Source organism: Anabrus simplex, chromosome 2, assembly GCF_040414725.1.
Source record: "Anabrus simplex isolate iqAnaSimp1 chromosome 2, ASM4041472v1, whole genome shotgun sequence".
In the NCBI taxonomy this organism is placed as follows: Eukaryota; Metazoa; Arthropoda; class Insecta; order Orthoptera; family Tettigoniidae; genus Anabrus; species Anabrus simplex.
In genome coordinates, this window is record NC_090266.1 from 609028404 (window position 1) to 609041059 (window position 12656).

General features: G+C 38.1%; 1 protein-coding gene across 3 annotated transcripts in view; it reads right to left on the reverse strand.

The window, feature by feature from the left end:
- tw (Protein O-mannosyl-transferase 2) overlaps positions 1-12656 on the reverse strand; it is a 213547-nt gene that overhangs the window by 123978 nt on the left and 76913 nt on the right. For all 3 annotated transcript variants that reach the window (XM_067139237.2, XM_067139238.2, XM_068225826.1), the window contains 4 exons: positions 10686-10794; positions 10494-10602; positions 5396-5555; positions 2820-2926 (listed from right to left, as the gene is read on the reverse strand). In XM_067139237.2, coding sequence (XP_066995338.2) covers positions 2820-2926; positions 5396-5555; positions 10494-10602; positions 10686-10794 — 485 coding nt within the window. The remainder of the gene's footprint in view (positions 1-2819; positions 2927-5395; positions 5556-10493; positions 10603-10685; positions 10795-12656) is intronic.

Consider the following 12656-nt stretch of genomic DNA (forward strand, 5'->3'; position numbering starts at 1 on the left):
CATATTTGGTTCCCCATATCCTTAGGATCAGAGAGAAGAGCCTCGTTTTGAGAGGTAGGCCTCCTTTAAGAATAGAGGAATATTGTCTGGTCCAGGAGCCTTTTTAGGTTTGAGGCTGAGAAGAGCTTTGTTATATTCATGAAAGGTTGGTGGCATTGACATCCAAGGTTACATAGGATGTTGTGGGACACGCTGAAGAAAATTTTCAGCAGCAGTTTAATTGCAGATTAGAAGTAAATTGAAGTGCTCTTTCCAGCATCTCAGAATGTCTTGATTGTCTGTAAGAATGGTGGTGTTGGCGGCAGCTTTCAAATTTCCCAATGAAGCTTGGACAGGTCCATAAATCTGTTTTAGTCCAGCATAGAAATTTTGCAGGTCCCTGGCATCTGACAAGTTTTGTAGTTCTTTGGCTTTTTGTTTCCACCAGTTGTTCTTTATTTCCCTAATTTTGGTCTGACTTTTCTGCTTCAGCTCTTGAAAACGTGATCTCTTCAACTGAGAACATGGATCTTGTACGGAGGATAAAAAGGCATCCCACCTGGCATTGATAATGTTGATTATGGCTTCATTATTATCATCAAACCAGTCTTGTCTTTTCCTTTTCTCAAAGCCAATAGCACATTCTGCTGATTGCTTGATGATTATTTTTGGTGTGATCCATTCACAATCAACGTCATTATTGTTGATTGGGTTGTGTGACAAGTGGTTTAAAATTGAATTCTAGTATTCAGAGGCAACAGCCTCATTCTGAAGTTTAACAGTGTTGAATTTTCTTCTGGAAGGATGCATGAGATGGACACATGGTTTCTGATAGACAGTAATCCTGAGTCGACTAAGAAGAAGTTTATGGTCTATCCAACAGTCATCAATGTTTCTAGCAGTCTTTGTAATCAGAATATCTCTTATGTCGCGTTGCCTGGTAATGACATAGTCAATGAAGAGCCAGTGCTAGGATTGAGGGCGCATCCATGTAGTTTTGAAGCAGCTGGGAAGTCGGAATTGTGTATTTGTGATAAACCGTTGATGTTCAGCACACAGGCCAAGTAGTAATAGACCACGTGAACTGCAATTCCCAACACCTTGATTTTCCATGACATCTTCCCATAGCTGGTTATCATTTCCCACTCTAGCGTTGAAGTCACCAAGCAATACGATCTTATCTGTTGCACGTATCTTGGTGAGAACTGTGTTCAGATATTGGTAGAACTGATTTCTTGTATCTTCTTCATCTTTTAGAGTAGGAGCATAGGCGGAAATAAATGTAATGGCACTATCCTTAGAAAGAGGCACGCGCAGGGTCATAAGCCTTTCATTTACTGCAACTGGTGTGAGTTGATGTTCATACACTAACTTTGTCTTGACCGCAAAACCAACACCATGAATATGATTTTCTCCTTCCTCCCTTCCTTTCTAAAAGATGGTGTATCTGCTACTTGCTTCACTGATTTGTCCTTCACCTGATAGTCTTGTTTTGCTCAGAGAAGCGATGTCAATGTTTAGTCTTGCTAGCTCATGGGTAATAAGAGCTGTCCTCCTTTCGGGCATATTATTGTCCTTTAGGTCAAGTAGCATTCTGAAATTCCACGTGCCTACAGTTAAAAGTGTTCTTCATTTTCAATTGTTTTCGAATGCATGAATTGGGGCGACCCTCTGAGTGCGGTTTTCCTGTCTGGGAAACTGCAGATAAAATTATAAGTTGTATTGAATAGGTGGAACCTCAGGGTATCTGTCATACAATTTTTAAGTGGCATGCCACATAGTTGATCATCTTGTCTTCTTACTCCCAAGCCTCCCCAGCCCAAAGTTAGCAACATTTTCATAACACTACTTCTTTGACAGAAATCATCCAGAACAAACTGCGCTGCTTTCCTTCGGATCTTCTCCAGTTCTTGTATCAAGTAGTCCTGGTGCATGGTCCCATACACTGGAACCATACTCTAATTGTGGTCTTACCAGAGACTTATACGTCCTCTCCTTTACATCCTTACTACAACCCCTAAATACTCTCATAACCATGTGAAGATATCTGTAACCTTTCTCAACAACCTCGTTAATATGATTATCCCAATGAAGATCATTCCTTATATTAATACCTAGGTACTTACAGTGTTCCCCATGATGTACTATCACCCCATCAACACAGTAATAAAAACTGACAGGACATTTTCTCTTGGTGAAACTTACAACTTGACTTATCATCCCATTTACCTCATACCATCATCCACTGTAAATCTCACAACATTGTCTAGGACCCCTGAAGTCGCTGACAATCCTGCAATACATTTACTGCTCTATACAGTATAACATCATTCGCAAATAGCCTTATCAGTGATTGCAGTTCTTTACTCATATCATTTATATATAAGAAAACATAAAGGTCCAATAATACTGCCCTGCAGGATCTCCCTTCTTAATCATTACAGGATCAGATAACACTTCACCTAGTCTAATTCTCCAAGTTCTATTTTCTAGAAATTTAGCCACCCATTCAACCACTCTTTTGTCTAGTCCAATAGCCCTCATTTTAGTCGGTAATCTCCCATGATCTACTGTACCTTATCAAAAACCTTGGAGAGATCAATAGCGATACAGTCCATTTGACCTTCTGAATCTAAAATATCTGCTATATCTGCTTTTACCCCATAGAAAAACAGGACAAGAGTTGGACACACACACTATATTTTAGCTAATTCTGAATGTAGAATGGTCAAGAGCTTCTTTCTCATTACTTGAAATATCCTAGATCTATAGTCAAATTCGTAAACATTTTAAACTCCTACCCTTAAAGCAAACATTTCAAGAAGAAATACCCATCTCACCTTTTGTTCAGTACATGAAGATGAATGTAGAAGAATATACTGTAAAGAAGAGCTGGGAGAAGAATAAGGCACACCGCTCGAGCAATGAAATGTTTGATAGAGTAGCTCTGAAAATAATAACCATAATAAGCATTACAAAATAACTCATACATATTTACTTCAAATACAAGATGTTTAATAGCTAATAGACAATGAAGTATACATACATACATACATACATACATACATACATACATACATACATACATACATACATACATACATACATACATACATACATACATACATACATACATACATACATACATACATACATACATACATACATACATACATACATACATACATACATACATACATACATACATACATACATACATACATACATACATACATACATACATACATACATACATACATACATACATACATACATACATACATACATACATACATACATACATACATACATACATACATACATACATACATACATACATACATACATACATACATACATACATACATACATACATACATACATACATACATACATACATACATACATACATACATACATACATACATACATACATACATACATACATACATACATACATACATACATACATACATACATACATACATACATACATACATACATACATACATACATACATTACATTACATTACATTACATGTGAATAATGCTCACATTTTTTTTGCCCAAAACATGGAGGCAAAAATTTGGGGTGTGGGTATTACTTGTGCCAAGGCTGGTACAGTCTTTCTGCCACTCAGAAATCCGGAAGTTGGTATTTTTGCGCCCACTGTGTTGGCAACTCTTTTCCTGCCACAAGCGAGAAATGTTTGGCATATACATCGTGTCATTTGCGTGGTGTTAGTTATCTTTATAGGTCATGGATACAGAAAAGCTCCGCATTATTGACGAGTGAGAGAAAATTGTTAATCGCTCGCTGGAAAGAAAGTATGATGTGGACGAAAGTTGGGGCACCTGACTGGAGGGAACATAAAGCTCATCGTGAACAGACACAGTACCCACCGGGTATTCTGGGGACAAAAGGCAAAGTTTTCAGAAATCAAAAACAGGATATGAAAATATGTGACTGAAAACGGACAGTTTGAAAGCATGTTCACAAGTTAAATGTGGCTGTTGAAAGCTAGAGAAATAGCAAGAGAGTTAAAAATTACAAGTTGTAAGGCCAGCCGTGGATGGCTCACATGTATTTTTGAATGTAATAACTTCATTTTCATGGGAAAACTAGCACTGCACAACATCTCCCAGCAAACTGTGAAGAAAAGATTGTGAATTTCCAGAGATCTGTTATCAATTTGCACCAGAGATATTTGTATTTATACTTGCAAATTTATAATATATATTTTCAAATGCCCATGGACTATACTAATGAAGGCTACAATGCAACGAGTTGCTTCACAATTTTATAAGTTATTGAACTTTAGTCTATATGGTTTTTAATATAAATATTTACCAAAGCTATACAAGTACAATTTTTTTTTTCTTCTTTTCAAAATTTCCCTTCCTATTTAGGGTGTGGGGATTATTTGATGGTAAGGATTATTTGTGTATATATGGCAAATAAAACAGTCAATTCTAGATTACGGGCCTTATTTAGATCCAGTATATAGGTCCTTATAACCAGCTGGTCCTATAAACTGTACACTACTATCATGGAGCATAAAAAAGTTAACTTCAATGTAATTTGTGAAATGGTATTCTAACTAATTAAATAATAAAGAATTTCCAGGACAAAAAACACATGCAAGACCATTATTTATCATATAAGAAATAAAATAAATGCAAATATGGACTGATCAGAAATGTAAGCACACAATATATTCTGTACATACAACAAATTAAAAACAGTCCCTATTTAGTAAGAGCCTTGGAACTCACAATAAGTAGTAGTAGTAGTAGTAGTAGTAGTAGTAGTAGTAGTAGTAGTAGTAGTAGTAGTAGTAGTAGTAGTAGTAGTAGTAGTAGTAGTAGTAGTAGTAGTAGTAGTAGTAGTAGTAGTAGTAGTAGTAGTAGTAGTAGTAGTAGTAGTAGTAGTAGTAGTAGTAGTAGTAGTAGTAGTAGTAGTAGTAGTAGTAGTAGTAGTAGTAGTAGTAGTAGTAGTAGTAGTAGTAGTAGTAGTAGTAGTAGTAGTAGTAGTAGTAGTAGTAGTAGTAGTAGTAGTAGTAGTAGTAGTAGTAGTAGTAGTAGTAGTAGTAGTAGTAGTAGTAGTAGTAGTAGTAGTAGTAGTAGTAGTAGTAGTAGTAGTAGTAGTAGTAGTAGTAGTAGTAGTAGTAGTAGTAGTAGTAGTAGTAGTAGTAGTAGTAGTAGTAGTAGTAGTAGTAGTAGTAGTAGTAGTAGTAGTAGTAGTAGTAGTAGTAGTAGTAGTAGTAGTAGTAGTAGTAGTAGTAGTAGTAGTAGTAGTAGTAGTAGTAGTAGTAGTTTCTTCTTGCATGAGGTACATATAATGCAAGCAAGTCACTGCATGATCAGTTGGAGGATGCTACAACCAAGTTGCAATGTATTTGCAAATTGTACTTACAACAGGCCTTGTAAGATCTCCAAGGATGTCCCACAATTCAGCTGAAGTGTGTATGCCCACCAGTAACACCACAAACAAACCAACAAATTTAACACTGACAGCACAAGCCAGCATTACACCTGTCAAAGCCAGCCAAAACCACCACTGAAGTGAAAATGCCCTGAAACATGAATGAATGAAGAAAAACTGTCAATTCTACTAATTAAATACCTACAGTAAAACCTGCCTACATACCACAAACCTGTAAAAACAGAAAATAATTTTGGAAAAAAGGAATTTCCAATGCTAAATAATATTTTACAATAGAAAACTGCCTTATGTGGTAACAAGGTACCCCCTTCTTTTCCTTTTACAATTTGCTTTACGTCGCACCGACACAGATAGGTCTTATGGCGACGATGGGATAGGAAAGGCCTAGGAGTTGGAAGGAAGCGGCCGTGGCCTTAATTAAGGTACAGCCCCAGCATTTGCCTGGTGTGAAAATGGGAAACCACGGAAAACCATCTTCAGGGCTGCCGATAGTGGGATTCGAACCTACTATCTCCTGGATGCAAGCTCACAGTCGCGCGCCTCTACGCGCACGGCCAACTCGCCCGGTACAGATAGGTCTTATGGTGACGATTGGATAGGAAAGGGTTAAGAATGGGAAAGAAGGTTTTTAATTCGAAGTAAAAGTACCATATTAGAAATATCATATTTTCACAAGAATAACGTTTAAGGATGATGGAATGCTTCCTGGTTGGAAGAGAAATGTAGTGTCAAATGGAACTGTAGTTGTTGAAAAGCTAAGAAAATGTTTGAACACGTGGCCACCTAAGGGTATGTTCCTTGAAAAGACTTCTAGGTAGCGAACTTTGATTTTAGATAACTGGGATAATTAATTGCAGATGGATTACATGACAATGGCTAGGCTTTGCTACCAAGGGATAACAAAATGGAAGAGATTATCTTTTCCAATCAATAAATAAACTTGACGAGTCTCTTGACGAGTCTGCACTCATCAACAAAAATAAATTCAAAGAAACAAAGCAAAATAACTAGCATTTTTATAAAGATGTGAAAGATTAATAATTGTACCAATTCATAAAGTGGGGTTTTGTGTGCAGAAAGGGGGTCTTTGTTTCAAGAGCTGCATAATAATACGATGAAAAGAAATGTTTGAGCACTCTATAAGGAGGCCAAATGCATCATTTCTCACAACTCATTGGTGCCAGAAAGATAATGTTATTGGTTTTACGTCCCACTAACTACTTATATGGTTTTCGTGGATGCCGAGACGCTGGAATTTTGTCCCGCCTGAGTTCTTTTACATGCCAGTAAATCCGCTGACATGGGGCTGACGTATTTGAGCACCTTCAAATACCACCGGACTGAGCCAGGATCAAACCTGCCAACTTGGGGCTCAAGAAAAAACCCTTGTTTCTGGTGTTCTAGCAATTGTCAGAGAGTATGGGAATTTTCCACCCTCGTATAAGAAGATGCGAGGTCTGCTCTGCATGTGATTGGTCAATTGGTTCTGATGTTCTGGGAGGGTGACGCGTGCAAACTGAGGGGGTTTACATCTTAGATGCGAAAGTTAGCGTCCCTAATTCTCATCTTGATTCTCAGTCAGGGCGGATGTGTTACCATGCAAGCTACTGCTCCACCAGGGAGTGCTCGCTAATGTTGCGGGACAACGGGATAATCTAAGTCGTATTTTCTTTAATACACACGTCTTAAATTAACTTGAATCTCTCACAGGAATTTTATGGGGCACTCTCGCATCTTCGATGATTTAATTTAGTCAAAATAGTGCTTTTCAGCAGGCAACCTTACCATATACAGTAACTTGTAATGTAAAAATCATGTCATTGTATTTTGTTTGTTTGCCTGTCTCCTGTACAGAGACTAGCCCGCTGTATAATGGAATGTTAAATTCAAAGCTTATGGTTTTGCTATCTATAATGTAAACTTTAAATTTAAATTTGACTTTCTACTTTAATCTTTGTTTACCTGGTAGAATGGCCCACTGTATAATGGAATCTTAAATTCCACAGTAGATTCAATCATAGATGGTGCTGCCTCATGGCACACACCCATGCAATGATAGGTTATGGTGATGTTTTTAGAATCCCCTTGATGTTCTTTTAAATTAAGACCTTTTGCTAAATTATCGACCGTACTTTTCTTTAACCGTTGAGTTTTTGTGATGTAAAATACCCCTTTAATGATAATACTTTAAGCCAGATGGCAATCTGGTTCTGAGGGAAGGACCATGAATCCAAGTATCTGTGCACTCTCCCATAGTTAAAGAGTTCGTTTTAAGAATTTTGTATTTCATTAATTTTTGTACTTTAATGGTAGACTAAAATTTCCTGTGTCAAAGTGTAATATGTAAGTGTAATATTTTCTACTAGCGGGTATAAAGAATTTTATGTTTAATTAAACGGTATTGACTGTCTGAGTCTGACTGTTTTGTTCAAGAATGCAAGTGTCACCAGTTCACTTTCCTGGCAGTGTTATTCTGTACCTACAACATTCTGTTGACCATCTGTTTGCATCACCTTTAGTCGTCCTTGTATTTCTGTTTTTTTTTTTTTTATTTGTTTCTGAATTTTATGATAAAATGTCATATAAAGTTTTATGGTCTCTTATTGTTTCACCATACTGTACTGTCACTGCAACTTGAGGAACCACTGAAAAAGTAGGGATCATTTTGAATTCAAGATATGATTAAGTAGCGTGTGTTCCCCGCGGTGTAGGGGGCAACGCACCGGCCTGTCACCTGGTGGCCCCAGGTTCGATTCCTGGCCGGGTCAGGGGCTTTTAATTTTAAATGATTAATATCCCTGGCCTGGGGACTGGGTGTTTGTGTCAACCTTAAAGTTCCTTTCCTCACATTCAACACTCTACACTTCTGCAATTACACTTACATGCAGGTTCATATCATATGGTGAAAGTAGTGGCAAAAGATCTATAGAGGTCGATGCCATGAACAAATATCATTTAAAAAATGTACGGTGAGTGATAATGCTTAATTCAAATTCTTTGTTAAGTTGGATTTTAGTCACAGTCACAGTCACTGCTGATCTGCATTTAGGGCAGTCGCCCAGGTGGCAGATTCCCTATCTGTTGTTTTCCTAGCCTTTTCTTAAATGATTTCAAAGAAATTGGAAATTTATTAGTAAGTTAACTCCTCATCCTATAAACAAATATTTGCCCCAATTTGTCTTCTTGATTTCCAGCTTTATCTTCATATTGTGATCTTTCCTACTTTTAAAGACACCACTCAAACTAACTTGTCTACTAATGTCATTCCACGCCATCACTCCACTGACAGCTCTGAACATATCGCTTAGCCGAGCAGCTCGTCTCCTTTCTCCCAAGTTGGAAATCACCCAGAACAAATCGAGCTGCTTTTCTTTAGATCTTTTCAGTTCTTGAATCAAGTAATCTTGGTGCATTATGCATTATGCAATACAGTACCACAAGTGTTGAAGCTACCTATAGAAGTGCTAATATGCTGGCAGTGAACAGTACTTATGCAGCACTCAAATCCTCACCTTCTAACTGATTGCCCCTGATATCTGGTGACTCTCCTAGTCACTACAGACACACACGACAACTGCTAGATATCATGAAGGTTGAACTTCTCCTGCAGTCTACCATAGCGAAGCACAGAAAAGCTGAATTTACCGGATGAGCCGGCTGTGCGGTTAGGGGCGCGCAGCTATGAGTTTGTATCCGGGAGATACTGAGTTCGAACCCCACTGTTGGCAGCCCTGAAGATGGATTTCCGTAGTTTCCCATTTTCACACCAGGTTGTACCTTAATTAAGGCCACGGTCGCTTCCATTCCACTCCTGGGCCTTCCCTATCCCACTGACGCCATAAGACTTATTTGTGTTGGTGTGACGTAGAACAAATTCTAAAAGATAAAAAACAAACACCTTACGACACCAACAGCAGTCCACCAGAGTGCAAAAATAAACCCATGGCACTACAGCCCTTGAAGGGCCTTGGCCTACCAAGCGACCGCTGCTCAGCCCGAAGGCCTGCAGTTTGCGAGGTGTTGTGTGGTCAGAACGACGAATCCTCTCGGCTGTTATTCTTGGCTTTCTAGACCGGGGCAGCCATCTCACCGTCAGATAGCTCCTCAATTCTAATCACGTAGGCTGAGTGGACCTCGAACCAGCCCTCAGGTCCAGGTAAAAATTCCTTTTTTTTTGCTAGTTGCTTTACGTCGCACCACACAGATAGGTCTTATGGCGACGATGGGACAGGAAAGGGCTAGGAGTGGGAAGGAAGCGGCCGTGGCCTTAGTAAAAATCCCTGACCTGGCCGGGAATCAAACCCGGGGCCTCCAGGTAAGAGGCAGGCACGCTACCTCTACACCTCGTGGTCGGCCCACCAGAGAGAAAGGTTAAAGAATATGCTTAAAGGAATATCACCACAAGTAGATGACATGAATCCAGATATTATCAAAGCAGCAAAGCTGTAGAGTCTGTAATGGCTACAGACATGCAAGGACAAGGGGATACCTGTACATGGGAACGAGGGTGTTATCATTCCTCTTCTCAAGAAAGGGAATTGGCAGAAATCCACCAACTATAGAAGGATTACTCTCTTGTCATATGAGCTGAAAGTTCTCAAGAAGATCAAAGAGCAGAGGCTGCTAATCATCAAAGAACCACAGTTGAAAGAAGTCAGACTGACTTCAGATGTCAATTAATCTTATGTGCAGAATGTTGATGGTGAAACATTGGGAGAAAGGCAAGAGCCAGGCTGAATGGCTCAGACATTTGAGGCACTGGCCTTCTGACCCCAACTTGGCAGGTTCAATCTTGGCTCATTCCAGTGGTATTTGAAGGTCAGCCTCATGTCAGTAGATTTACTGACACGTAAAAGAACTCCTGCGGTACAAAATTCTGGCACTTCGGTGTATTGTATAACTGTTAACATATCATACAAGGTGAGTGGCACATTTTATCATCCAGATGATCTATTCCATTTAAGCACAGAGAGAAACAATGGAATTATAATATTTTAACATCACACACAGCATGACTAAAAGTAATTCAATCAACACAAACATGAGATACTGTAGAACAAAAACTTACCTGTCCTTACAGGAGTGGAACTTAACCATTCCAAGAACTGACCCCATAACAAAAAAGAGAAGCAATGGATCCAGTAAAATATATTGTGTCAATGTGAGTACACCAACATCTGTAACACAAAGTACCTTTTATTACAACCAAATACAATAACATTTCAAATGTGAACATACAATCTTATGTATGGTGACTTACCAAAGAGTATAAAAGATGCAGACAGAGTAGCAGCAGTTAATGAATGAGTCAGCTCCCATACAATGACAAAGGCAAATGGGACAATTGCAGCTCCCAAAAATGCACAGAACTAAAAGAGAGAGAGAGAGAGATAAAATAATGCATACCATAATCTAAAGCACTTTTAAAAAGAGGATACAGAATGATCAATAATTGTATGTATATACATATGTCTACCCCTCAGTCCCGTTTACTGATGAATGAGGCGAGATTAAATTACATGGTATGTTTTTTTTACAGGATGGATGTCCTTTCTGTCATCAACCTCAGTTGAAGAGCTAATGAAGGCAAAAGGAATGATGGTGAATGAAAGTGGGTAAGGAGGTGGAAGGAATCGGCTGTGGCTCATGAGCAGAAACTGTCCTGGCATTTGCCTGGAAGTGAAAAATCGGAAACCACAGAAAACCATTCTCAGGACAGCCGGCGGTGGGGTTCGAAACTACTCGTCTACTGAGTGCAGAGCTTAACTCCATAGCTGTAGCACATTAACATGTGCGGCCACTCCGCTCGATCCAGAAGAATTAATAATTATTAATATTAATTCAAATATCATAAAATATATTCATAACTATGCACACTCTAAAGGAATATGCTACCTACATATATCCTCTCACAGCATTTTTTTAATACAGTCAATGTCCCTCTCATGCATGTACAGTCGATTTTCTTAAATCTAAAATTTTGACTTATTATTTGAAATAGTGACAATTAATCTGGCTATGGATTCCAAAAACTGAAAATGGGACCTCCAAATAGTTATATTTCTATTTAAAAACTCTTCATAAAAGTATGATCACTAAACTCATCAACGGCAGACAGGTAGCAATGTTGAGATAATAAAGGAAACTTAAAGGGGAAGCGAGACCATCTTAGGTAATGAGTACAGTATATCTTTCATGTTCTTATCAAGATAAGTGTACCTCCCTCTACACTGATTTCATAAATTATCAATATTAATTCAAATATCATAAAACATATACTCTGGAGGAATATATTACCTACGTATATCTTCTAACAAGAATTTGCAATAGAAACCAATATATTAAAATTCCAGCTATTCATATGCAATGAAAGATGCATGATATTCATATATACTGAAATTGCATTCCTACTCATGAATAGTTATAGAATATGAGTGGGGGAAAGGGGAGGGGGGGGGGGTCCAGTATAACAAAGGCTATCAAAACAAAGTAGGTCATGTTTGTAAGTTAAAAACTACTTAATATGACTGACATGCTATATGAAAAATCTCACATAAATAGGTATTCTATATATGAAAACTATACAGACTCAATTCCAGTGATAAAGAATGTGTGTGGACTGTGATGTTTGGTTCACTATATCTGAAGTTCACAAAAAGAGAAACACCCTCTCTCAATGTGAATTGATCACAGTAAGTGGCACACAAAAAAAATCTATCGAGAACAGAATAAATTATCTCCTACAAAATGTCAGATAAAGATTCAGGTTTACAAAAGCTTATTTAGTACTAGTGACTGCTTACTCCATACCAGTTTAATCAAAATTCTCTAGAAAATCTTTTCTCGACTGGATTCCACACTTTCCATAGAATGTAAAATATATGAAACATTTCTGACACCCTTCTTCATTCGCTTCCTTGTTATCTTCACATTTTTTTCTTTCACCTTGGAATTGTATTTTACTGCTAAATGATGGGTGAGTTTTTCCCCCATAGAACGTCATAGACTACACTAATGGAATTTGAAATCGGGATGCCTGAGCAAGTCCTCGAGTGGCATATTATCCACTTTCCTTGAATACCATATATCCAATGGTCAAACCAAAACAGTAGATGAGTCCCATAACTATCAGCTTATACTTGGGAGATAGCTCTTTGAAGCATAGGAAGGGCTACCTTTCCTCGGCTGCAAGGAATTATCGTTCACATGCAAATTACTTAACAACCATCCA